Raw genomic sequence first — 27,139 nt, 5'->3', positions numbered from 1 at the left:
TTAAAATATAGAGAAAGCCAAGGCTCCAGCCTGTGATGTATTATTTTAATAAAATCTATAGACCCAAAACAAACATAGGAGCGTGTACCTGTGTCTCAGCACATGGTATTTCTTTAAAAATAAAGACATTCTGATAATGTAACAGAAAAATTCATACTTAAATCTAAAAGTCCTAAGAAACTGAAAGCTTAATATAACTTTTGTTAAATTTGTTAAAAAGTGTGGAGGAAAATAAACTTCTCTCTGATCCACTGAATTACAGAATAAGGGGAATATAAACTGAGGACCTGTGGTTTTAAAGCTGGAATGTTTCTGTATGCTCTGTTTTATTGAAATACACCTGTAAAAATGTTAAATAAAGAGATGTGTCTTCATATAGGCTTGTCTTCTCAAGCGCTTATTCCTTTACAAAACTGAATATACCTTTCAGTAGTATTTGTTAAAAAGCGGGGGAAGAAGCAGCCTTCTTATCTTATCTCTTATCTTCTTAACTCTGATCCACTGACTCACAGATGCTGTGTTTGCTAACAGGGGTTTTGCTGCAAAAGCACACTGCTTCAAATTGTCCTTACTAAAAAATGACCAATATTAGTCTAAAACATGGGGGGGGGATCTATTTTATCATTATAAATTACTTGTATAAAGAGATTCTCTGTGTTTTTAACCCTGGGATGTTTCTGTATGCTAGCTTTTTATTGAAACACGTGCAAAAGTGCCAAATGAAGGGATGTGTTATCATATAGGTTTGTCTTTTAAAGTGTTTATTCCTGTACAAGACTTAATCTAACTTTCACCTCTATTTGTTAAAAAGTTGGGGAAGAAGCAATCTTCTTCTCTCTGATCCACTGGCTCACAGATGCTGTTTTCCTGCAGCTTCAAATTGTTCTCACTAAAAGCAAAAGGAAAGGCTTTTATAAATTTTTTGTTAGTAAGTGTTTGTGGGTTTAACCCTGGGGTGTTTCTTCATGCCCATTTTTTATTAAAACACATGCAAAAGTGCTAAATAAAGGGCAGTTTCTTCATATAGTCTTGTCTTTTCAAGTGATTAGAAAGCAGAGCTTTATTCCTTGACAAAACTTAATATAACTTTTACTTGCTTTCATTAAAAAGCAGAAAAAGAAGCAGCCTTATCTCTGATCCACTGACTCACAGATGCTACTTTTGCTAACAGTGGCTTTGCCGAAAAAGCACGCTGCTTCAAATTGTTCTTACTAAAAAGTGACCAATGTTAGTCTAAAATATAGTGGAAAACTTTTTAAAATTTTTTGTTACTAAGGACTTATGGTTTTAACCCTTGTTAAAGCACCTGTGTAAAAGTGCTACATGGCGGGAAAGATGCTACAAGTCTGTTTTTTAGATAAAAATAAGGCAGTTAAAGGGGGGTGTAAAGAGGGGAGGGAGATGGTTCCTGTTTAAAAATCTTGGGACTATAGGATTTGTTCAGGAAAATGTGTTCTATGACACAGCTATAGAACAGCATCTGATTGGTCCCACCCAAAGGTGGTGACAACTATCCTGAGGGGTTGTGAGTCTTGGAAGCACTCTCTTTACCCAGGAGCAGCGGCGAGGGTAAGCTCTCTCTCTCTCTCTCTCTCTCTCTGACTCAACCACGTGCTGTCTATCTTTGCCCTTTGCAAAGGGGCTTTCTTTTCCCTTTTCCTGCACTGGTCTCTCTTTTAACCCATCTTTATATGTTTCTCTTTTATTTTATGTTTTTAAATGCTCTTTTTTTAACCTACCCTTATATTTAATGTTTTAAATGTTTCTTTCTTAACCTGCCTTTATGTTTTTATCATGTGCTAACTAAACAGTCTCTGCTTTATAAAATTCCCTTTTTTGCCATGTGTTCTTTTTTAACCTAACTTTATATTTAAAAAAATTTTAAATTTATTTAATTTTTCTTATTCTTTAATAACATGCCAAACTAAGCCTTTAAAATCATCTCTCCTTACTAAACCTAACCAAACACTCTTTCTTCTCTTTAACAACCTTTCTTTCCTTTTTTCCTCTAAACATAAGATCATAAGAACGGTCACACTGGGTCAGACCAAAGGTCCATCAAGCCCAGTATCCTGTCTACTGACAGTGACCAATGCCAGATGCCCCAAATGGAACGAACAGACAGGTTATCATCAAGTGATCCATGCCCTGTTACCCAATCCCAGCTTCTGGCAAACAGAGACTGGGGACACCATTCCTGCCCATCCTGGCTAATAGCCATCGATGGACTTATCTTCCATGAATCTATCTAGCTTCCTTTTGAACCCCCTTATAGTACTGGTCTTCCCAACACCCTCTGGCAAGGAGTTCCAGAGGCTGACAGTGTGTTGCATGAAAAAATACTTTCTTGTGTTTGTTTTAAACCTGCCACCTATTAATTTCATTTGGTGACCCCTTGTTCTTGTATTATGAGAAAGAGTAAACAACACTTCCTTATTTACTTTCTCTATACCACTCATGATTTTATAGACCTCTATCATATTCCCCCTTAGTTGCCTCTTTTCCAAGGTGAAAAGTCCCAGTCTTATTAATCTCTCCTCGTACGGAAGCTGTTCTATACCCCTAATCATTTTTGTTGCCCTTTTCTGAACCTTTTCCAATTCCAATATGTCTTTTTTTGATATGGGGTGACCACATCTGCACACATATTCAAGGGGTGGACATACCATGGATTTATGTAGAGGCAATATGATATTTTCTGTCTTATTATCTATCCCTTTCCCAACATTTTGACTGCCACTGCACATTGAGCAGATCTTTTCAGAGAACTCACCACAATGACTCCAAGATCTCTTCCTTGAGTGGTGACAGCTAATTTAGACCTCATTATTTTGTATGTATAGGTGGAATTAAGTTTTCCAGTGCCCATTACTTTGCATTTATCGACACTGAATTTCATGTGCCATTTTGTTGCCTAGTTACTCAGCTTTGTGAGATCCCTTTGTAAGTCTTTACAGTCTGCTTTAGACTTAACTATCTTGAGTAATTTTGTATCCCCTGCAAACTTTCCCATCTCACTGTTGATCCCTTTTTCCAGATCATTTATTAATATGTTGAACAGCACTGTTCCCAGTATAGATCCCTGGGGGATCCTGCAATTTACTTCTCTCCATTGTGAGAACTGACCATTTATTCCTACCGTTTCCCATCGTTTAACCAGTTACTGAGCCTGAAACCGAATGTCAGTGCAAGTGCTCTCCACTGGTGACTTTTCTCATGCATTGAAATCTCAAATGGAGTGAAGCAAGGCTGCGTACAAGCACTAAGTGTGACTGATGCTTGTGTAGAATTACTCGAGCTGGCTTTGATCTGCATGCTTGTGCTATTCTGTTGTACTCATTGTGACAGGTTCGGTCACAGAGACCCCCTTGGGACTGTCACCTGATGTGCTGAGACTACCTCTGAGCCCATTTTCCCTGCCAGCTTGGAACTGCAGAACTCTGCCTTGTTGAGCCAGACAGACTAACCTGCTGCAACACAGACCCAGGGTCTGAACCATGTCCCAATGCTGCAGACTTAACTGAAAACAGCCTAGCAAGTACTCCTGTCTCCAGTACCCAGACACCCAGTTCCCAATGGGATCCAAACTCCAAATAAATCTGTTTTACTCTGCATAAACTCATAAATTGTCCGCCCTCTATAACACTGATGAAGAGATATGCACAGCTGTTTGCTCCTCCAGCTATTAATCACTTACTCTGGGTTAATTAATAACAAAATTGATTTTATTAAGTATAAAAAGTAGGATTTAAGTGGTTTCAAGTAATAACAGACAAAACAAAATAAGTTACCAAGCAAAATCAAATAAAACATGCAAGTCTAAGCCCAATACATTAAGAAACTGAATACAGATAAATCTCACCCTTAGAGATGTTCCAATAAACTTCTTTCACAGACTAGACTCCTTCCTAGTCTGGGCCCAATCCTTTCTCCTGGTACAGATCTTATTAGTTCCAGCAGGCATCTTAAGTGAAAAGCAGGGGATTCCACATGACTGGGCACCTTTGTTCTGTTTCACTCCATTTTATAGCTTTGGCATAAGGCAGGAATCCTTTATCTCTCTCCAGGTTCCCACTCCTCCTTCTAAATGGAAAAGCACCAGGTTTAAGATGGATTCCAATATCATGTGACATGGTCACATGTCCTGTGAGACCCCTAGTCTCCATTCTTCCAAGGCTGGCTGGCAGGTACCCAGGAAGTTCTGCAAGTAAATAGAGCCATTCACAATAAATTGTCCTAGTTAATGGAAGCCATCAAGATTCCAAGCCACCATTAATAGCCTACACTTTGCATAATTACAATAGGACTTCAGAATAATACTTCATATTTCTAGTTTTAAATACAAGAATGATATATACATATGTGACGGGACAGAGTGGCCCCGCACCAGTACCACAGAGGTTAACCCTTCGTTCCTAGCAGAGGGAGCCACGCCCCAGAAGCTCTGCTGGGCATGCTCCAACTGGAGAACAGGTATAAAAGCCTGCAGAGCTGCTCTGTCTGCGCAGACTGCTGGAGGGGAAAGAGGCATGCTGCCAGCTCCCGAGGAGGGACAGCCTGTGCTCCAGGATCCGAAGGCCATCCAAGCTGGGATGCACCCTGAGACCCAGAAGGAGTATGTCACAGGAGAGGAACAGACCAAAGGACCCCTCTGAGAAATGGAGAACCCGACGTTTATGATAGGAAACGACCCAGGGGAACTTTGGAGGCAAACGGCATTAGAGCTGCACAGATGCTCAGTGTGTTGCAGGTGGATTCCCGCTGGGCGAATTGCAAGGGGAACTTGCTGCTATCAGGGCTCTGGGTGGGGACCCAGTGGAGAAGGTGGGCCCGGGTCCCCCTATCACCTCACGTGCTCACACACATTGGAAGTATATGGACTCTGGCCATTGGGCCACACTGCCCTGACACTTGGGGTGATTTACATGGACTGTGGCTGCTAGGCTGCATTACCCACCTGCAAGGGGGGAGTTGTATGGACTCTGGCCATTGGGCGACATGGCTCTGACTCTTGGTGTGAGCTACTTGGACTCTGGCTGCTAAGCCGCACTACCCCACCTGCGAGGGGGGATTTATATGGCCTCTGGCAGTTGGGCCACACAGCCCTCACTCTTGGCGCGAGCTACATGGACACTAGTTGTTAGGGACCACTACCCCGACTGAGGGGCAATTGCATAGAGACAGACCATTAGGCTGCATCAGGCTGCTCACAGAGAGGTGAGCGCGTGAACTTGGGAGTGATGAGGTTCCGACACCCCATCCCTCCCTGCCATAAAGGGGCGATGTGGTGCCAGGCCCACCACAACATACAAATAGGATGAACGCACTCAGTAGATCATAAGTTTTGTAATGATACCTTACAAGAGACCTTTTGCATAAAGCATATTCCAGTCACATTATATTCACAATCATAAACATATTTTTATAAAGCATATGGAGTGCTTGTCACACTCCTGCTTAGCAATTTGTCTTTAGTTTTTCTACAATTCCTTTTTGATTTTCAGGTCAGTAAAGAGCTGCCATATTTGTCTCTTACTATTCTTCCTATCTTTTCCTCCCCAGCGGGGTACTTTGCTGCTGTGCTTTTTATGTTTGTCTCTTGTAGAAACTGCCAGCTTTCCTGAATTTATTTATCCCTTAGATACCCTTCCCATGGGACCATCCTACCAGTGCTCAGAGTTTGTTAAAGTCTGCTTTGCTGAGGTCCACTGTCTTTATTCTGCTGCTTTCACTTCTTCCTTTCCTTAGAATCATGATGAAATCTACAATTTTGGGGTCACTTTCACCAATTACCTTCTATCATCAGATTCGCAACCAGTTCCTTCCTAGTAGTCAGAATCAAATCTAACATAGAAATCCCTCATGTTACTTCCTCCATCTTCTGAAACTAAAAGTTCTTCTTCGAGTGCTTGCTCATATTGATTCCAATTAGCGGCACTTAACCCGGAGCCTTTGGTACCACGCGCAGACCAGACACCATCGGTCCGAAACGCACCTCTGGCACCGGAACGACCTAGCACCAGCAAAGACTCTCGGCGCTGGACATCTCTGGCACCGGTACAGTCTCGACATTGTTCACTGTCTCTGTGGCTCAAGAAACAGCACAAACCACTTGCTGCTTCCATACGGTTGCAGACACCTCCTGTGGCCCCATTGGAGCAACAGCCTGGATTGGACCATCCCACTAAGGCTCCAACTCTGGCACTGCTGATTTTGGCACCATCGATTCCGGCGCCGCAAGAGCCGTTGAGTCCGGTGCACACAAGCTCCCCAGTGCACACCGTGATTGAGCTTGGCCTGCCGCCCACCCCAGGGACCTTCTCCACCACTCGCAACCTGATTGTGCAGATAGAGCCTGGACCGCCTCAGTCCCCGGCACTGCCGGTGTGGACTGTTCAATCCATACAGAAACCTGCCTTCATGCGACTCTCCTCACAGAGTAGGACAGCTCGGCACCAATCTCAGTCCCGGTCCAGGTCATGGTCCCGATCCCGTCAATGGTCCTGGACCCAGCACCACTTGCAGTCCCGGCACCGATCCCCATCTCTGCACTGGTCGTACTCGTGGTGCCGCTCCGCCTCCCGCAGATCTCCCTCCCAGTACGATCGGTACCAATCCGGCTCCCGGCACCGGTCCTGGCACCGGTCGCCTCGCAGCTGATCCCGACACTGCCCAGACCATAGATTCTCATCCAGATCTAGATTGGCCTCCCGGCACCATTATGGCCATTGGTCCCGATCCTGATCGCAGTACCGCCGAAGATCCCAGCACCAGTCTCTAGCTCCCAGGCACGAACTGTCCGAGCGGAACAGTGTAACGCCACATGGGCATTTGGCTCCTCCTTGGCCTTCACGACCGAATTCATCGTCGTCCCAAGCGGGGAGTGGCTACCACACCCAGGGCCATGACGCTGATGGTGCTAGACAGGGACAATATGAAGGACACGATCCTGATTAGGGACCCCCACGATGGTCCTTCTGGACTCCTTGGGCATACCACCAAGCCCAAGGTGTCCCCTCAGGCACATCTCGATCCGCTCATTTGGAGCATTGGATGCCTGAGGGCACTGTGAGCTGCCCTCTCCCGGTAGACTCGAAGGCGACTGTCCTGCCACCAGATCAGGCCCATGCCACCAGCGCAGCAGGACCCTCCCCAACCAGACCTTTCCCAGGATCTGCTTGTCCTAGGGGTATCCTCTTCCTCCTGACCTGACGAGGCAGTGGCAGGCATGTCCTCCTCTGGCCCACCATCTATGGATCTTCGTGTACACCAGGATCTCCTGCGAAGGGTGGCACAGAACATGAACTTGCAGGTGGAGAAGGTGAAGAAATTGGAGGATCCGGTGGTGGACATTTTATCAGCCGATGCCCCCACACGTGTCGCCCTACCTTTCATTAGGACTATCCAGGCTAATGCCGATACGATCTGGCAGTTCCCAGCATCTATTCCTCACACAGCCTGAGGGATGGAGAGGAAATACATGGTGCCCTCCAAGGGATATGAATATCTGTATGTTCACCACAACCCTTGCTCTCTCGTGGTGCAGTCGGTGAACGAGAGGGACAGACGTGGCTATCAAGCGCCCGTCCCTAAGTCCAAGGACGCTAGGCGCTTGGATTTATTCGGGCGCAAGATTTATTCTGCTGGTGGTCTACAGCTCAGGGTAGCTAACCAGCAGGCCTTCCTGAGCTGTTTAACTATAATACCTGGACCTCGATGGGGAAGTTCAAAGAGCTGGTCCCCCAGGAGTCCAGAGAGGAGTTTGAGGCCTTGCTCGAAGAGGACAAGAAAGTGGCGAGGACATCCCTGCAGGCATTTTTAGATGCGGCAGACTCAGCGGCTAGAACTCTAGCCTCTGGCTGGCTATGTGCTGCATCTCATGGCTACAAGTATCCTGTCTTGCACCGGAGCTACAGCAGACCATTCAAGACCTGCCCTTTGATGGCCAGGGGCTATTCTCTGATAAAACTGACCCCAGGCTTCAGAGTTTGAAGGACAACCACTGGGCATGCATACCCCGGTGACGCAAAGCAGACCCTTCCATCCCCAGCTGCAGCACACCTACCCTAAATCTCGACCACGGCAAGACTTCACTAGAAGGCGTGGCCGTGGTAATAGGAGGAGACAATCTGGACCGCAATCAGGCCAGAATCAGGACCCTCCAAAACCATCAGCGGGGCCCAAACAAAACTTTTGAAGGTGCTTGAGGATGGAGCACCAGTCTCCTTGCAGGATCCATTCCCACCTTTCTTCAACCACCTCTCCTATTTCCTCCCTGCGTGGTCTCGCGTAACATCAGATTGCTGGGTACTATGCACGGTGGAAACTGGATACCATCTTCAGTTTGTTTCGCCCTCCACTTCCCACCCTCTCTCCCTGTCCCTCTTCAGGGACCTCTCTAACGAGCAACTCCTCTTACAGGAGGTTCAGGCACTCCTAGCTATCGGAGCGGTAGAAGAGGTCCCAAAGGATTTGAGGGGCAGGGGGTTTTACTCCCATTACTTCCTAATCCCCAAGGCAAAGGGGGTCTACTGCCCATCCTGGACCTGCACGGACTCAACAAATTCATGGTAAAGTTGAAGTTCCGCATGGTTTCCCTGGGGACCATTATCCCTTCCCTGGATCCTGGAGACTAGTATGCCACCCTCAACATGAAGGACATGTACTTCCACATAGCGATTTACCTGCCTCACAGGCAATTCCTTTGCTTTGTGGTCAACCAGCAGCATTTCCAACTTACTGTCCTTCCCTTCGGTTTGTCCACAGCACCAAGAGTTTCACAAAATGTATGGCTGGCGTAGCAGCCTCGCTCCGCCGACATCGGATACAAGTGTTTCCGTACCTCGACGACTGGCTCATTCGAGGTTCCTCCGAGCTGCAGGTGCGGTCTCATGTTCATTTCATCATGAGCTCGTTCAAGCAACTCGGCCTGCTGCTCATCATTGAATAGTCCACTCTGGAACCTACACAGAGAATAGACTTCATTGGGGTAATCCTAGACTCAAATCTTGCCAGGGGACCATCATTCATGGCCTCCAAAACTTCCCGACCTCGACAGCACGCACGTGCCTCACTCTTCTGGGCCACATGGCCTCGTGCACTTTCATGACCAGACATGCCAGACTACGCCCCCATCCACTTCAGATCTGGCTCTCATCAGTGTACCGTACAGGCCAAGACAGCTTGGACACAATTCTCACTGTACAGACGGAGGTCTTAACCTCTCTGGGTTGGTGGCTAAACCCCACCTTGGTTTGCGGGGGGATGCCATTACATGCCCCACAGCTCTCTGCAGCCCTGACCACGTACACGTCATCTCTGGGCTGGGGCGCTCACTTTGTGGGACTTCGCACACAAAGTCTTTGGTCCGCACGAGAAATAACCGTACACATCAACATAAGGAAACTGAGAGCAGTACACCTCAGGTCAGGTATTCTGCGAACACCTTCAAGGCCGTTGTGTCACAATCTTCACAGACAACACAACGGCCATGTTTTACATCAACAAGCAAGATGGAGTGTGGTCGTCCCTCCTTTGTCAGGAGGCCATACATCTCTGGGAATTTTGCATAGTCCACTCAGTCGACTTGGTGGCGTTGTTTCTCCCAAGAGTCCAGAACATCTTGGCAGATTGCCTCAGCAGGTCCTTACTAGCTCACGAATGGTCAGTTCTCCCGGACGTTATCCACTCTGTTTTCCGGAAGTGGGGGTTTCCCCACATAGACCTTTTCCCCTCTCGTGAGAATCGGAAGTGCCAGGTGTTCTGCTCTCTCCAGGGATGCTGTCCGGGCTCCCTGTCAGACGCCTTCCTGATAATGTGGAAAGACCACCTGCTCTATGCCTTTCCTCCATTGCCACTTGTCCACAAAGTCCTTTTCAAGTTACCCAGGGACAAGGCTCGCTTAATCTTGATCACTCTGGCGTGGCCCAGGCAGCACTGGTACACCACACTCCTTGATCTGTTGGTGACCAAATCAATTCCTCTACCTTTGTGGCCGGATCTGATCACTCAGGAACACAGCAGGCTCCGCCATCCAGACCTACAGTCCCTCCATCTCACAGCATGGATGCTGCATGGTTAACTCAGTCTGAGCTGCGTTGCTCCAGTTCAGTGCAGCAAGTACTCTTGGGTAGCAGAAAGCCCTCCACGAGATCCACATACCTGGCCAAATGGAAATGCTTCTCCTGCTGGTGTGCCCAGAACGATGCTGTCCCTCTGGAGGTGCCAGTGCCTACCATCCTAGAGTATCTCTGGTCTCTGAAACAGGAAGACCTAGTTGTCTCATCCATCAGGGTACACCTAGCAGTGGTTTCCACGCTGGCAAGAATTGGCGCTCAGTCTTCTCCAATCCTATGGTCAGCAGGTTTCTCAAGGGCTTGGAAAGTCTGTACCCACAAGTTCATCATCCACTCTCTGTGTGGGACCTCAATCTGGTCCTATCTAGGCTCTTGGGTGCCCCCTTTGAACCGATGGCCACTTGCTCGCTTCTGTATCTTTCCTGGAAAACAGCTTTCCTCATCACTGTTACATCGGTGAGGTGCTTGTCGGAACTTCGGGCCCTCACAGTGGACCCACAGTATATGGTGTTCCATAAGGATAAGGTACAGCTGCGACCACACGCCGCCTTCCTCCCTAAGATGGTGTCTGCCTTCCATGTCAACCAACCAACCAACCTCCCAGTCTTCTTTCTGAAGCCGCAGGCTTCACGATGAGACCAACAGCTGCAATCTCTAGATGTTCATAGGGCTCTTACCTTTTACATCATGCAAACAAAACCTTTTAGAAAAATATCCCAACTGTTTGTAGCAGTGGCAGACCGGATGAAGGGCCTCCCAGCCTACTCACAGTGAATCTCATCTTGGATTACGTCATGCATTCATGCGTGCTATGACTTGGCTCACATCCCAACTACCTGCCTCACTGCCCATTCTACTCGGGCTCAATCTTCGTCTGCTGCCTTTCTGCCCATGTGCCCATACAGGAGATCTGTAGGGCAGCGACTTGGTCATCTATACACACCTTCGCTTCCCACTATGCCATAGTGCACCAGTCAAGGGATGATGCAGCATTTGGTTCAGCGGTCCTTCACTCCGCAACATCTCACTCTGACCCCACCACCTAGGTATGGCTTGGGAGTCACCTAATTGGAATCGATATGAGCAAGCACTCGAAGAAAACATGGTTACTCACTTTTGTAACTGTTCTTCAAGATGTGTTGCTCATATCCATTCCAAACCCACCCTCCTTCCCCACTATTGGAGTAACCAGACTCCTGTACTCCACCGGTCTGGGTCTGTCACACCGGCAAGAAGGAACTGAGGGGGTGCTGGGTCAGCAGGGGCATATATCCGGCACCATAAGGGTGCCACTTCAGGGGACGCCTCAGCAGACCCATTGAGTGTTGCTAAGGTAAAAATCTTCTGACGATCATGCACGCGGCATGTGCACACCTACTTAGAATGGATATGAGCAACACATCTCGAAGAACAGTTACAAAGGTGAGTAGCCGTCTTTTGTCCCCAACACATCTTGTGTCCTGCTGTGTTGTTTTTCCAACAGATATATTGGTAGTTAAAGACCCCTATTACTATCAGGTCCGGTGCTTTGGATACTTCTGTTATTTTTTCTAAAAATATCTCATCCAACTCCTCCTGATTAATCAATAAATAAATAATAATAGTATCTACTGTGTCAACTACAGGGAACAAATCCTTCTGCTTGAGGCTTTTTACCCAACAAACTTCAATTCACGTCTACCACCTCCAGTCTTGCTTGATGACTTACCTAGTGAACAGGATTTTAAAGAAAGTCTATAGGCACCAGATGTCACAGACTGTTTCTATTTGGGGAAAGTCTGTTTCAGAAAAATGTTGATGAGAGCTTCTCTCTTTGATAGCTATCAGTGTTTTTCATGATAGGAATTCCCTGCTAGTGTCTTATTACCAATGATGTGCAAAAATGGCAACAATTTTGAAAAATGTTCCCCTCCTCCCTACTTCCTCATAATTAGTTTTCCCAGTTTTGTTGCAGGGCCAGAAATTTCACAAATTCTTGCACAATGGCTGATTTGACACAGAAATCTCATAGCTTTCAGTCTAAAAACTGATCTTGGTCCAAACTGAATTTGGAACACTTTGAGGGTTTTTTGTTTTTCATTTTTTTCTCTGAAATGAGATTTGTTTCTTTTGAAATTAGTCCTGTTGATGAATCAGAAAAACTGAGACATTTTACAGGTTTTTTAAAAAAATAAAATTGGTCTGTTTTGGAGAATTCACAATTAACTGCAGAAACCTCAAGTCCTGAGGGTTACAAGAGTTATTGCAAACATTTTGAATGGTCCTAATCTAACATTTCTTGGCTCTTTCATGGCATCTTGTTATCATTAGCTAATAGCTAGACTAATCTTTTGCAGGGTTGTCTGGATGACAAGGTTGCCCTGAGGTCCCTTCCAGTCCTGTGTTCCTGTGGATGTTTCTCAGCTTCTGACTGATCCAGTCCAGTCTAACTTGGACTCACATGCTAATACAGACCATAAATATGCAGGCCGACATCTCATTAATTTATCATAACAATCTCTAGCTCTTATTAATCCATGGATCTCAAAGCACTTTATGACGGAAGATCAGTCTCATTATCCCCAGTTTAGAGGTGAGGAATCTAAGCGACAGAGCTGTAAAGTGACTTGCCCAAGGGCACTCAGAAGGCCAGGGGCAAATCTGGGAATAGAAGCCAGTTCTACAGAGTCCCACTCCAGTGCACTAGCCGCTAGACCACACTGCCTCCCTCAGTGGGGCCCACATTATGAAAAGTGGTCTTTGATTCTCAGCACTTCCGTTTCTGGCTGTCTGTAACCAGTGATGTTTGGTCTCCAGCTTAAATAGCACGCCTCTTTTGTATCCAGTCCCACTATCATTGACTTATCCACAAGTCTTTCACTCTACCCTGTATGACTTTCATTCACCTAGCCGTGTCTTTCAGTTAGTCTGTTTCTCAGCAACCTTCCCCAACTTGGTTGGGTGGCATCATCTGATGGGACATCCCTGTTAAGCAGCATTCAAACAGAGAGACAGACAGAAATAGAAAGCATTGGATGGGGACGGGGCAAGATGATCTGTAAAGAGAAACATGATGAGTCAGGAACAGAGGCACTGCTACTCCTGTTTTATATTTTTTCTGTCTCTTGGATACTGTCTGCTAATAACCACTGAATCCTTTGTGGGACTTGTCAACATCATGAAATGTACCAGAAAAACTATACCAATGTGATTACATCCCTAAAGCTGTGCCAGTGTAACTCCCCATGTGGAATTCCTAAATCCCAAAAAAGTTACATCTACACTTTGAGCTGGAATGGTGATTGCCAGCTCAAGGAGACATACCCGTGCTCAAGCTTATCAAGCTAGCATGCTAAAAATAAAGTGCAAGCAGCAGGAGGGGCTAACCGCCCTGAGTATGTATCCATCCAAGACACTAGGCATGAACTACAGGCAACTAGCCCCTCCCACTACTTGCACTGTCACAGGGACACTGTTTTTACTATGCTAGTTCGATCAGAGCTAGCGCAGGCATGTCTCCTCGAGCTGGAATTTACGCCTCCAGCTCCACATGTAGACATGCCCTAGATCCGGAAAGTGTGTGTCCACGAGGGCAGTTACAGCAGCACAGCCCTAATGTACAATCATACCAGTAGAGCTCTACTGGTAAATGTCTCTGTGCAAACCGGGGCGGCTCCAGGCACCAGCGTACCAAGCATGTGAGGGTCGCTGTGAGGGCGGTAGGCAGGCAGCTTTCAGCAGCATGCCTGCGGGAGGTCTGCCAGTCCCGCCATTTCGGTGGCAATTCAGCGGCGGGTACACCAATGGCGCGGCACTGGTGGACCTCCCGCAGGCATGCCGCCGAATCTGAGTGACCAGCGGACCTCCCACAGGCGCGCCGCCAAAAGCCGCCTGACTGCTGTGTTTGGGGCAGCAAAAAACATAGAGCTGCCCCTGGTGCAGACAAGCTCTCCTTCCCTTGTGTTTCTCTTTCACTCAGGAAACAGGCAGAGTCAAAACTCCATAAACCACTTACATGACAGTTCCCCTTTCACCAAACAAGGCATATGCCCGTGTCCAAGCCTGGACAGGCATTGCATCTGGTTAGCAGGCGTGAAGGGGTCCACTCACTTCAGATGCACCTCCTTGTAGCTGGGTCTGGGAATTAACTGTCACCCCACCTGGCACCCCTTTCCATTGGCCGTTCACGTGTGCCCACCCCTCAGCTCAGGGTGCCCCCTCTTCATGCCTCAACCCTCCAGCCAGACCACTATGTGGTACCCTCCTTCTAGGGTAACAAAGTCTCATCGGGAAAACTGTCCAAATGCTGCTCTGCTTCAGGCACTGTGGGGAAACCGCAGATCCCCATTTCGTCACAGATATTTTTAGTAAAAGTCACGGACAGGTCACGGCTTCCATGAATTTTTATTTTTTGCCTGTGACCTGAATGTGACTTTTACTAAAAATATCCATGACAAAAACTTAGTTTTGTGGGAACATTTTCAAAATAATTTTTAAAAGGGAGATTTCATTTTTTTCTTAGATTTTTTCGGTAAAAAATTTTAATCAGCTTTTCTGTTTTCAAAAAAATTTCAAAATGGACATGTTTTGGTGTTCTTGCACGCTTCCCTTTTTCCATTTTGCTGCTTAAAAAATAAGAAAACAGGAGATACCTCCTGGAATTTGGGGACTTCATCCCCAAAACATGGAAAGTTTAAAAAAAAACCCACAAAATTTTCAGTTTTTTAAAAGAAGGCCAACTTCCAAATAAATTCAACCAGCTCTAATCACAGTGTTTTGTTACACAGGAGCTGATTGTTCCTGGCATAGGCACTGACTTTTATTTTTCTGCAGGAAAATATTCCACCCCTGCTCTGCCTCAAGGCCCCACCCCCACTCCGCCCCCTCCCCTGAGGCTCCACTGCTTGTTGCCCTGCCTGCTCCATGTCCTCCCCTGAGGCCCCTGCCACTCTCCCACAAGCACTTCCCTCAGCCACCAAAGAGCTGATTGGCAGCAGCATGGAACAGCTATAGCTGGTGAGTGCTGAGCACCCACTATTTTTTTCTGTGGGTGCTGGAGCTCCAGAGCACTCACGGAGTCAGGACCTATGGTTCCTGGTATGGGAATATTTCCCAGGGCAGAAATCCTCCTTCCCCCTTAATCTATTTGCTTCTCCTCCTTGTCTGTCTAATTATGCTCCCTCCACCTGCTTCTGCTGCTTAGAGGGGACTAAGTGGGAAAATCAAGGGCTTTTTCTTACCACAGAGAAAAGCTCCATGTGCCCAACACATGAGCTAATAGACTGCCACCTTAGGTCCCCCTTCAGAAAGCTACTTAATTTTTTCTGTCAAAATAATTCAGCCAGTTCCAGAGTTTTTTGATCTCCAGTTTGTTTTATTTGGTGCAACAAAATAAAGGAGAAACAAATCAGTCCAGAAAGTGAGAGTCTCTGGAATGGAAAAGCAGCAGCTGAGAAGGGCAAATGGAAGCTGAACAGGTGTTATTCAGTGCAGTGTCGCTGGTGCAAGTGTGTGGGGATCAGGAGAAGAGCTTCAACAAGGAATAACCCTGTGAGGACTGGGAGGAGGAGAAGCCCAGATGGCCCTGGAGTCGTGCCAGCCGCAAAAAGGACTGGACCCCTAGTTTGGCTGGCTGCACCGGAGGCTGGTCCCTTAGCTGTGCCACTTGTACGGGGGGCTGGTCCCTTAATCGGGCTGGTTACACTAGGGGCTGGTCCTTTAGCTGTGCCACTTGCACTGGGAGCTGGTTCCTTAGTCGGTTCAGACCTGCCAGGGGCTGGCCTGCATGTGGCTCTGTGTATCTTTACTTTGTCTCCGAAGGTGCTTGAATCTCCTTTCGATTGGGTGCAGGCGGATTCAGTGGCGCAACCCTTCAAGGTGGCCTTGAAAGAAAATGAACCTGCCCCAGGAAAAAGCAGCAGCTGGTCAGTGTCAAGGGAGTTTTGTCTCCTTCTGTCGCCATTACCCATAAATCCACAGCTCCTGCCCTTCTAAACCACAACAGCCTCAGCCTTCTCCTCTGCTCTGTTCCCTGAAGTTCCATCTAGGCCTCTCCTTTGCTCCATTCCCCAGATCTGCATGTAAGCACTCCATGGTCTTTACTTCTTCGTCTGCTCTGCTTCCCCCTTCTCATCTAGGCCCCAACAGCCTCCCGCTCTGCAGCTCTGATGCAGGCTCACTGTGTGTCCTTGGACAAATCACTGGGACCCCAGATCTAAAACCCGCTGACGACACCCATTCACTTCAGTAGGCTTTGTATTAGTCCCACTCTTCATTGAGCAATGAAACAATTCACGGCTGGTGGCAGGGAGTGGGATCTCTAAGAAGAGAGGCCTTGTGTTAATTAAGGGACTGGGCTGGGACTCAGAATATCTTGATTCAATTCGTGGCTCTGCCACAGACTCCCTGATTGGCCTTGAGCACATCACTTAGGCGCCGATTTTTCAGAGGAGTGTAACATAGAGGTCGGTTGAATTTTAATGGGATCTGAGTCCCTAACTCCCCAAACTCCTTTGAAGATCTCAGCCTTAAATCTCTCCGGGCCTCAGTTTCCTCATCTGTACAATGGAGATAATAACCGTTCCTTTGCTATTTAGATGGTAAAATCTGTGCAATGGTGAATAGCTGCATCTGTGCAGTGCCTGGCACAATGGGGGACCCTTCCAATCTCAGTCAGGGTCTGTGCAGCGCCTAGCGTAACAGGGACCCAATAGCAAGAGATCTAGTCCAAGGGAAAACAGACACAGAGGCTTGCCTGAGGTCACACAATAGGCCACTTGCTGTCTGACATTAGAACCCAGGTGTCTGGAGTCCAATTCCAATCCCTTATCTACCAGACCATAGGTGTCGTCTGAGAGGAAATAAAAAGAAAGCAAATAGCATACCAGAATAAATAAATTCCAATTACCCATTGTTATGCTTCCGGTTACTGCGATGCAATGGGTCTCAGATCCAGTGCAAGCTAAGGTCTTTTCGATGCATGGAGTAAACACAGAAGAGCAGGCAGGGCAAAGTCGACCATTTGGGATTGTGTTTGCTGGGGGCACTGTAAAGAAGCAGAGCAAATGCAGTCAATTTGGGGGATATTCCAGAATAGGCTTCAGGACAGAGAGAGCAGGTTAGGGTTGAACGGCTCAGCCCCACATACCCCATACAGGAGCTCAGGAGACGCTGGAGGTAGCAAGGTTTGTGGCATCAGTTTGCAGCACAGACCAGTTGAACCATGCCCCATGTGGAATCAGCTGCAGTTTTTGGCAGTCTAGAGCCACATTCACTTAATTCCACCTCTTCCCCCAGGAACCCAGTGCTATTCAATGGAGCACCTTCTGCAGGCAGTAGGACTGTTCTCAGGGGCTCATTCCAGAAAAAAGGGGTGCAGGTGGGCAGAGGGGGAGGAAAGGGAATGAAAACGAAGAATTAGTGCGGGAGTGGTAGTAGGTGGGGAGATAGAGAGAGGGATACGTACTTGTAACGGAGGCTGTACTGCAGGCATCCCCCACACAACAGGTGGTGCTCTTCCTTATTGCCATTCCCTCCCCAAACCTCGTAACAACAGGGCTGGCTCTGCACTGACTGGATGCCGTGCAGGACTTGGTTACCTGCTGTATATCCAATCCCTCTGTACAGAAGGAGAAGAACAATGTTTACTCACCAACTCTGCCACCCTGCTTGTTGACTCCCTCAAAGAATTCTAGTAGATTGGTGAGGCATGATCTCCCTTTACAAAAACCATGTTGACTCTTTTGTTCTTTACTATGGTTTCAACCAGTTTGCCCAGTACTGAAGTCAGGTTTACTGGCCTGTAATTGCCAGGGGCTCCTCTGGAGCCCTTTTTAAAAATTGGCGTCATATTAGCTGTTCTCCAGTCATTTGGTACAGAAACTGATTTAAATGACAGATAACAGTTAGTAGTCCTGCAATTTCACATTTGACTTTCTTCAGAACTTGGGTGAATCCCATCTAGTCCTGGAAACTTATTACTGTTTAGTTTATCAATACGTTCCAAAACCTCCTTTAATGACACTTCAATCTGGGACAGTTCCTCAGATTTGTCACCTAAAAAGAATGGCTCAGGTTTGTGAATCTCCCTCACAACTTCTGTGAGCTTGTGGCTCTCCCCTACCAGCCAGCAACACACATCTCTGCACTGCTGCACAGCTCATCCCTGACCATAGCACCCTTGGTGGTTGCTCAGGTGGTCTACCCCTGCTCAAACCCACTGGTCCTATTCCCCAAGATGGGAATAGAATCCAGGAAGCCTGATTCCCAGTCTACCTCCTGCTCAAACCCACTAGACCCCATTCTTCACCCAGAACTGGGAATAGAACTGAGTCTGCTCTAGTCACTGGACCATGCTGGTGTGAGATCTGGCTCATCTACCTATTTGGCTTTCAAACACAGTGATGGCACAGGAATCTTCTTCAGAACTGCAGGTCTCCATGCCGCCCCTGCAAGTCCTGCCGAACACAGAGCAAACCTCACACTGCAGACAGGCACCTAGAAAAGAAGAAAGAAAATTATTCATGTAGATTTGTCCCTTTCTTAGCCCTCACCTTCCCCTGAGTTCTTCGGGAAAGCATCTGGTGCAACCTGCTTTCCGGTGCTGAAGTTTCTCTATTTCACTTCACACACACACCAGCTCTGACCCAGGTCTCAGCTGGATACATATTCCTCATTTTTAAAATTTCCTGCAGGAAAATCAGCATTTCCCAACGGGGGATTTTCAAAAGTGGATTTTTCCCACAACATTTCTTGGCGAGGGATAAAATACCAATTTTCCAGCCATTTCTAAAAAGGAACTATTCAGAACATGTCTTGGAGGACTTCAAGTATCAATATTTCCTCTTATTTCTAGAATATTTCAATGTGTTGTCATGCCAACTAGGGACTTCACAAGGAATCTGTTCTTTTCCCTTCGACATGTCCAGTTGGCCCATTTTTCCCGATACTGGCTTTTTGGTGACATTTATAAACAAATTTATACAAAGGACCAAGTTGGACTTTTGCTATTTTATACAAACTAGATTGCAAGTTCCTGCAGAGAAACAGCCTGACTCACCCAGACCTAGGAGAGCAAAGAGAATGCAGAAAAAGAAGGGAGCCTTCATGGTGATAGGAAGAGCGTGAATTGGAGCTGGGGTCTCTGATGCAACAAATTCTCCGTCCAGAGGATTTATACAAGCAGGGGCTGAAGAGAAGTCACAAGAGGAATTCCACCTGCAAAATGCAATACATTGGATGGTGTGATGTAAGTGTCATTAATAGGGTCCTATGAAATTCACAGTCCATTCTGGTCAGTTTCATGATCATAGGATTTTAAAAATGGTAAATTTCATTATTTCATCTATTTAAATCTGAAATTTCACGGTGATGTAATTGTAGGGATCCTGACCGAAAAAGGAGTTGTGGGGTGGTCACAAGGTTATTGTAGGGGGGGGTTGTGGTACTGCTACCCTTATTTCTGCACTGTTGCTGGCAGCCCCACTGTCTTCAGAGCTGGGCAGCTGGAGAGCGGTGGCTGCTGGCTGGGAGCCCAGTTCTGAAAGCAAAGCCATCGCTAGCATCAGTGCAGACGTAAGGGGGGCATGGTATGGTATTGCCACCCTTAATTTTGCAGTGCTGCTGGTGGGGTGCTGCCTTCAGAGCTGGGTGACCCCCCTGCATCTCCGTTTTGGATCAGGACCCCCAATTTGGGCAACGCTGGTCTCCCCCATGAAATCTGTATAATATAGGGTAAAAGCACACAAAAGACCAGATTTCACAGGGGGAGACCAGTTGTCATGGTCCATGACGCGTTTTTCATGACCATGAATTTGGTAGAGCCCTAGTCATTAAACATCAGGTTGAAGGTGCCCAGGAACTATTAGCATTTCCTGTGGCAGGGAACTGCACAGGTTAATGACAGGTTGTGTAAAGCACCCAAAGGTTTTTTTCATCTGCCACCTTTACCCTTGTTGCCTTTTAATTTCATATGGTGCCTGTTGGAGAAGAGAGTGTGAATGCTCATTCTCAGCTCTTGCCCCCTTTCCCTGATCTCAGGCCCATGGACCTGTGCTATGCGCCAAATTTGTGTAAGGGGGTATGGGTGTGCTAGGGCTATATTATCTATAATTACTACACTCCCAGTCTTTCTGCACCTCTGCATAGCCCTTTGCTGAAGCACAGGCCAGAGTTCTGTCTTTTGTGAAAACATTTATACAGAGTTCAACTTTAGGGTTGTATGTAAAACCCTGATAAATGGGTGTTAATAGCTCCCAGTCAACTACAAAGAGTACCACACAGTTTCTTAGATCAGGTTTACACTACAGACCTATATCAGAGTAACTGTGCCACTCAGGGGTGTGGGGTGACGTAGTTACACTGACCTAACCCCCTGTGTGGACAGCACTTTGTCAGTGGGAGAGCTTCTGCTGTCGACATAGCTACTGCCTATAGGCATCGACTCAAGCAGCCACCCGCTGATCAGCTGTTCACACTTGCACCAGCAACACTGCACTGAATAACACCTGTTCAGCTTCCATTTGCCCTTATCGGGGTATGGGCTACACTTGAAATTTCAAAGCGCTGCCACGGCCGTGCTTTGAAGTATGAGTGTGGTTGGAACGCCAGCGCTGGGAGAGAGCTCTCCCAGCGCTGCACATAAACCACATCCCTTACGGGTGTAGCTTGCAGTGCTGGGAGCTGTGCTCCCAGCGCTGCGGCACTGATTACCCTGAGGCTTTACAGCGCTGTATCTTGCAGCTCTCAGGGGGGTGTTTTTTCACACCTCTGAGCGCAAAAGTTGCAGCTCTGTAAAGTGCCAGTGTAGCCAAGGCCTCAGCTGTTCAGCAGGCCACACCGATCAGCTCCTGCTCCTTCCCCTCAGCACCTCCTGCCTGCCCCTGATCAGCTGTTCGGTGGCGGATGGGAGGTTGGGGGGGAGTGAGGAGAGGAAAGAGGCAGAGCGAGGGTAGGGCAAGCTCAGGGGAGGGGGCAGAGTGGAAGTGGGGTGGGGCAGGGCGGGGCCTTGGGGAGGGGGTGGAGTGGGAGTCAGGGTTGGGCCTCGGGGTGAAGTGGGGGTGGAGCACCCCGGGGAAAGCTGAAGGTTGGCACCTGGGTGTACTACCTCTCAGAGAGGTGGATTAATGGTGCAGTAGCATCTCCACTAAAGTGTTACCATACTGTAGCACTGTATATGGAGACAAGCCCTCAGTAAAACAAAGATTTAATGCTCAAGAAAGTATTGTAAATAGCATTTGGAACACTATCAATAACTTCACCAAAAACTGTTAGGCGGTAAATGTACTGGTGTTCCTTACAGAGACAAGATGGGTGAAGTAATATCTTTTACTGAACAGATCTGACAAGCTTTCGAGTCACACAGAGCTCTTCCTCGGGTCAGAGGTTTCTAGTATCCTGGAACTAACACAGCTATATACCTGCACTGCATACAATTTGTGTACCTAATAGAGACTTCCTTTCCACTTTGTTCCTCTCATATACATTCAAATACAAGGTTTCAGTATAACATTTCCTATACTTTAGTACATACATCAAAACACATTCCCCGCTGATGATTTCTCAGTCTGTAGTCATAAAATAGGGTGACCAGATAGCAAATGTGAAAAATCAGGACAGGGGATGAGGGGTAATAGGAGCCTATAAAGAAAAAAACCCCAAAATCGGGACTGTCCCTATAAAATCGGGACATCTGGTCACCCTATCATAACATGCAAGCATGTGTCACCTGAACTCTTCAGAGTTGGAGGAGAATGGAAGCTTCTGTCTTTTCAAACGTCTGAGAACTCTGTCAGCAAACAAACTGTCTGGAGTAATCTGCACAGCTAGCAGCATTCCAGCATTCGGGCTAGTAGCTGACTGGTCCTCTCAGTTGCAGGTTATACAGAAGTCTATAGCCTGTACCCAAAGTGGTCTAGGCATTGGGAGCAGCACATAAAATATCCATTCCTTGGATTTCTATAAGGCTCTCATCCCACAGGGCAATATCTTTCCCTTATAAACCCAGCTATGTCAGGCAGGGCCGTCCTCAGGATTTATAGGGCCCTATACAGTATTATTAAATTGGTGCCCCTATTCCTGATGGCAGCCCAGGCTTGCATGTGTATTTTAGATAAGGGGGTCTTTTGAAGGATTTATTTAAAAACTATAGGTCTGAAGATCCAAGCCTTTAACTCTAAAGAAGAATACTCAGATTGTGCATCTAAAAATCTATGCAAGGATTTTTTTTAGAGATGTGATTTTTATAATCTTCAGCAACACACCAATGAAATATTTTTAAAACAAATTTTAAACTAAGGTCCTGTAGACTAACATGTTCTGAAGAGTAAGCACAACTGTTTTTGTCAATACATTCAGAAACTGACAGGAGATACCTGGGGGTTGGCAAATGCCTGTTAAATGGCTTCATTACCACTTGAATGGCTCTTTGACAGTTTCAGTGTTGTGCTAATAGGTCTCGCAGGCCTTTTAAGTACTAGATCCCTTCCGGAGGAAGACTCACCAGGGTGCAGCAGCCAGCTGTGGTGGGAGCCTGCAGGAAGGGTCAGGACAGGGATAGGAAGAAGTGGAAGAGTGGACACTAAGACCCAGGGGTGCCCCAAATTTTCAGGTGCCCTACGCAGCGTATGCTGCGTATGCCTAAGGATGGCTCTGATGTCAGGCAAGAATGTACAAACCTCCACCTCATTAAGTGCTGCCTCATTTTCTTTAACTGAAACAGAATCCCCAACTAAAGCATTAGCTAATAGTGAAATGTTAATTCTGTCAGTCTCTAGGGGCAACAAGTTCTTCCTCTAAAGCAGGGGTTCTCAACCTTTTTCTCTCTGTGGCCCTCTGAACATGCTATTAAAACTCCATGGCCCACCTGTGTCACAATAACTGGTTTTCTGCATATAAAAGCCAGGGCTGGCATTAGGGGGTAGCAAGCAGGGCAATTGCCTGGGGCCTCATGCCACAAGAATCCCCACAAAGCTACATTGCTCAGGCTTTGACTTCAGCCTCGGTTGGCAGGGCTCAGGGCCCAGGTTTCAACCCCATGTGGCAGGGCTTCAGCTTTCTATCCTGGGCCCTTGTAAGTCTAATGCTGGCCCTGCTTGGTGGCCCCCCTGAAAGCTGCTCATGGCCCCCCAGGGGGCCTTGGACCCCTAATTAAGAACCACTGCTCTAAAGGTCTGTAAGACACACTGTGGTGGACCAACCATCCTAATGGAGGTCTTTCATAGTAAAGTAAAGCTGGAATAGCACTCACCTATAGCCAAAGCAATACCAGTATTGGGACCCAGTCCTCACAGCAGACACATCTCCTGGTCCTGAGTTGGCCAGCCACAGAGTCTACAAAGCTGACTTTTATTTATAACTTTCTTCCCCCCTGCGCTCTGATTGGCTCCACTCTATAAGGGTGATTGGGAGTGACCTGCTCGGTGAGTTGCACACAATGAAAACTTCCTATACAGCTTCTGAAACAGCTACTGAGCATCTTTAGTAACCACCCCACCCTATTTCTCTATGGTCCTGTGCCCTTCTGGCCAAGTTATCCTGCCTTGCACTAGTATGCATGAGCACCCGACACGGTGTGTCTACAATGCAGCTAGGAGCATGCTTCCCAGCATGGGTAGAGAGATGTGCTAGCTCTATTTGAGCTAGCGTGTCCACAGTCATCCACCTCAAATCCACATTCCCTCTATTCTACTTCTCTTACTTTTTTTGAGCCAAAGTCAAATGCTGCAGTACAGTAAAGCCTGTGGGTTACACACACTCATTCTCAGCAGTCTCTGGTCTCGGTACTGTGCCGTGGACTGACCGTGCTCTTGGCTCTCCCACAATCCCAATGCAGAAACCAATTTTCCAGCTTACCCAACTCTGCATTTAAATTTTAGCACACGTTAAAAATCAAAAGTAGATCATTTGGGGTGGGCCTGTATTTCAGGGATCCCTTGATCAAGTGACCCAAATTTACATCAAAAGCTCCACTCTGGGCTCTCAACTGGCATAGCAACTATCAAGTCAATCTGCATCAGCATGGGGATTTCAGATTTCATTTTAAGGAGGCTGTGTTTTGGGAACCCTTTAACCAAATTACTCCAAATTTGTACTCCAATGTCTACGCTGGACCCTCAACTAGCATAGCAATTTTCCAGCCAATCCAATTGTGTACGTGCATTTTAGAGCACTGTAAAAATTCAAAGGATGTTGTTTTAGGGAAGCTGTATCTCAGGAACCCACAGTCCAAAATACCCCAAATTCACTCCACTAATTTGTTGCAGTTTCGCATACGTGACCCACAAAGTGTTAGCTGGGCCATAGGTTGAGAATCACAGTGCCCTCCACCTAATCTCGCCCCCAGACTCCTATATTCTGGACTCTCCACCCAGAGACCCCTCCACAGAGTGGGGCCAGGAGCGGAGACCTAGGTATGGGGCAAGGGGCAGGGAGGAGAACCCGACTCTGGACCCCACAGGGACCCTGACTCCTGCCTTGTGGGGCTGGGAGGCAGCCAGGACCCCAACCCAGGACCCAGTTAAGATCCAAGACCCTGTCAGGATCCTGGACCCCAAGCCGCTGTGCAGGGTTGTGCAGCAGCCAGAGCCAAGACCCCACCGGGACCTCAGAGGCCAGAGACCGCCGCACGGCAGCCTGGAGACGACCACGTGGCAGCCCAGAGCCTGGAGACCATCACATGGAAGCCTGGATCCCAGAAACCACTGCGCAGTAGGGCAGTCCAGAGCTAGCAGCCTTTAGCACACAGCTGAGCTGGGCTGCAGTTGTGTGCTAATTGGGCTGCATGCAGCCTGTGGGCCGCAGGTTGAGAACTGTTATACCCATTTTTAGGACAATTGGCTAATATATGTAGATTTCTGAACACTTTGAAAAATCTAATTTTAATAAACAGCCTGATGAAATTTTAACTATGGTAGGGCTGCTGCAATCCCAAAATTAATAATATTTAATGAGTGGCAACTCTTGGTTTAAAGGGGAATTTTTTCATGAAAAATTTGAAACCATTTGCATTCCATTTCTTATTTTTAATTTCATTTTCCCCCAAAAAAATCCTGGAAATGGTTGTGTTTGACATTTTTTGTTTTTCATTTCCCCTCCCACTTTTCAACTCTCTATTTCACTGTGAAATGGGGGGAAATGGAAAGACAACAAAGCAAGGAACAACAAGCAAACATAAAAGGCCCAAACAGACAGTGACTTTTTTTTTATTTTCTGCTTTTGCCCAGAAAATTGGAGAGTTGGAAACAATTTTTTTCCAACAAAATTTCCCATTTTAAAAAAGTCCATTTTTCATGTAATCATTAGCTGATTTTAGTTGAAAGATCCATTGCCAAACAGCTGACAATCTGTAGAAGAGAATCCCAGAATATAATAGTGCTGGGGCAACTGACCCTGTCAGGATCATAAGGGAAAGCAATACTGACTAACCCTAGGGTTGTGTTCCCAGCTCTGAGCAGGGAGTTGAGTCAAAGGTTGAGAGAAGGGGAGCTTGAGATCCAGGATTCCTGTTTTTTTCCCCTTTAAAGTCTGGAAGGGGAGTGGTGTCTCAGTGGTTAGAGCAGGGGGCACTGCGAGTCAAGATTCCTAGGTTTTGTTCTCAGTTCTGGTGGCAGGGAGGGGTCAACTGAAATAGAGAAGTGGGGCTGGCAGTCAGGACCTCTGGGTTCCATTCCCTTGCTCAGGATTAGCCCTAATTAGTTCCTTATATTTTCTTAGGATAGTGAGAAGGGGGTCAGTATATATGGGGATAGACAAAGTGACAGCCAGGCCCCACTCTAGTAATTTAAAGAGGCCGGTTTATAGGCTGAAATGTATTTAATCCCACTTGAATACTCCTGATTGGTGCAGGGCTGTGTTAATGGCAATGCAGGTTACACCCCAGGAGAATAAGGCACAGACTGCTAGGGAATCACTTACCCAACACTCCTAAGTCTCCAGTCACTGCAGGGATGGAAAAGAATATTTGTCTGATGGGGATGAAACATGTCAGTTTCTTAGTTACAGGGTGCTCTCTCCATTTATATCAGGATTGGGTGCTGACTGATTGCATAACAGGCCCTTTCCACCTTCTATATATGTTTTATTTTCCCCCACTTTGGCAGTTTCTGTTCCCCTGCCTTGCCCTTCAATGACTGCTGCCAAAGTTTCATAACTAAAGAGGAAGTTGAAAAATCCCCTTTTCGTATATATATTGTGACAAAGTTCCTCCTCTACCTTGGTGGGTCCTGCACTTATTGGCAGATTTGCTCACCTCAGTGATCTTCCCCACAGTCTGAATCAACTCCTCCTGTGTCTGATCAGGAGTTGGGAGGTTTGGGGGGAACCCAGGCCTGCCCTCTACTCCAGGTTCCATCCCAGAGTCCTGTGGATTGCAGCTGTCTATAGTGCCTCTTGTAACAGCTGCATGTCAGCTATAACTCCCTGGGCTACTTCCCCATGGCCTCCTCCAAACACCTCTTTATCCTCACCGCAGGACCTTCCTCCTGGGGTCTGATAACGCTTGTACTCCGTAGTCCTCCAGCAGCACAGCCTCTGTCTCAGCTCCTTGTGCCTCTTGTTCCCAGCTCCTCACACGCACTTACTTCCTCTCCTCTGGCTCCTCCCCACCTGACAGGAGTGAGCTCCTTTTTAAACCCAGGTGCCCTGATTAGCCTGCCTTGATTGGCTGCAGGTGTTCTAATCAGCCTGTCTGCCTTAATTGGTTCTAGCAGGTTCCTGATTACTCTAGTGCAGCCCCTGCTCTGGTCACTCAGGGAACAGAAAACTGCTCAGCCAGTGACCAATATATTTGCCCTCTACCAGACTCCTGTACCCCACTGGCCTGGGTCTGTCACATATCCCTCCCCCCTGCTCAACACCAAGGGGTTGGGCAGCTTGGGATGCCAAACAGTGGACACGTGACAAGCCATTGGCATTACCGTGACGGCTCCCTGCTCCGTGTTGCACACGGAACTGGAAAGGTTGGAGGGATAAGAACCACCTGGTCACCCTTGCGTTCTTCTCCTTGTTCCGCTGCATCCATTAAAGAGGGGCATGGTAGGTCACGAGGACAAATCTGCGCCCGAGCAAGTAGTGCAATGCTTCTATTG

General features: G+C 47.2%; 1 protein-coding gene across 1 annotated transcript; it reads right to left on the bottom strand.

Moving 5' to 3' along the window:
* Positions 1 to 15,498: 15,498 nt before the first annotated feature.
* On the bottom strand, positions 15,499 to 26,553 carry LOC115641410 (phospholipase A2 inhibitor and Ly6/PLAUR domain-containing protein-like). The gene is made up of 6 exons (XM_030544550.1): positions 26,519 to 26,553; positions 19,114 to 19,271; positions 18,435 to 18,551; positions 17,521 to 17,673; positions 16,963 to 17,100; positions 15,499 to 15,954 (listed from the first exon to the last, which is right to left on the bottom strand). The coding sequence occupies exons 2-6, from the start codon at positions 19,160 to 19,162 to the stop codon at positions 15,536 to 15,538; spliced, it is 876 nt and encodes a 291-aa protein (XP_030400410.1). The 5' UTR covers positions 19,163 to 19,271; positions 26,519 to 26,553; the 3' UTR covers positions 15,499 to 15,535.
* Between the last annotated feature and the right edge of the window lie 586 nt (positions 26,554 to 27,139).

The sequence above is a fragment of the Gopherus evgoodei genome, unplaced genomic scaffold, assembly GCF_007399415.2.
Source record: "Gopherus evgoodei ecotype Sinaloan lineage unplaced genomic scaffold, rGopEvg1_v1.p scaffold_34_arrow_ctg1, whole genome shotgun sequence".
NCBI classification, from domain to species: Eukaryota; Metazoa; Chordata; order Testudines; family Testudinidae; genus Gopherus; species Gopherus evgoodei.
This window is presented reverse-complemented; position numbering and strand designations above follow the sequence as displayed.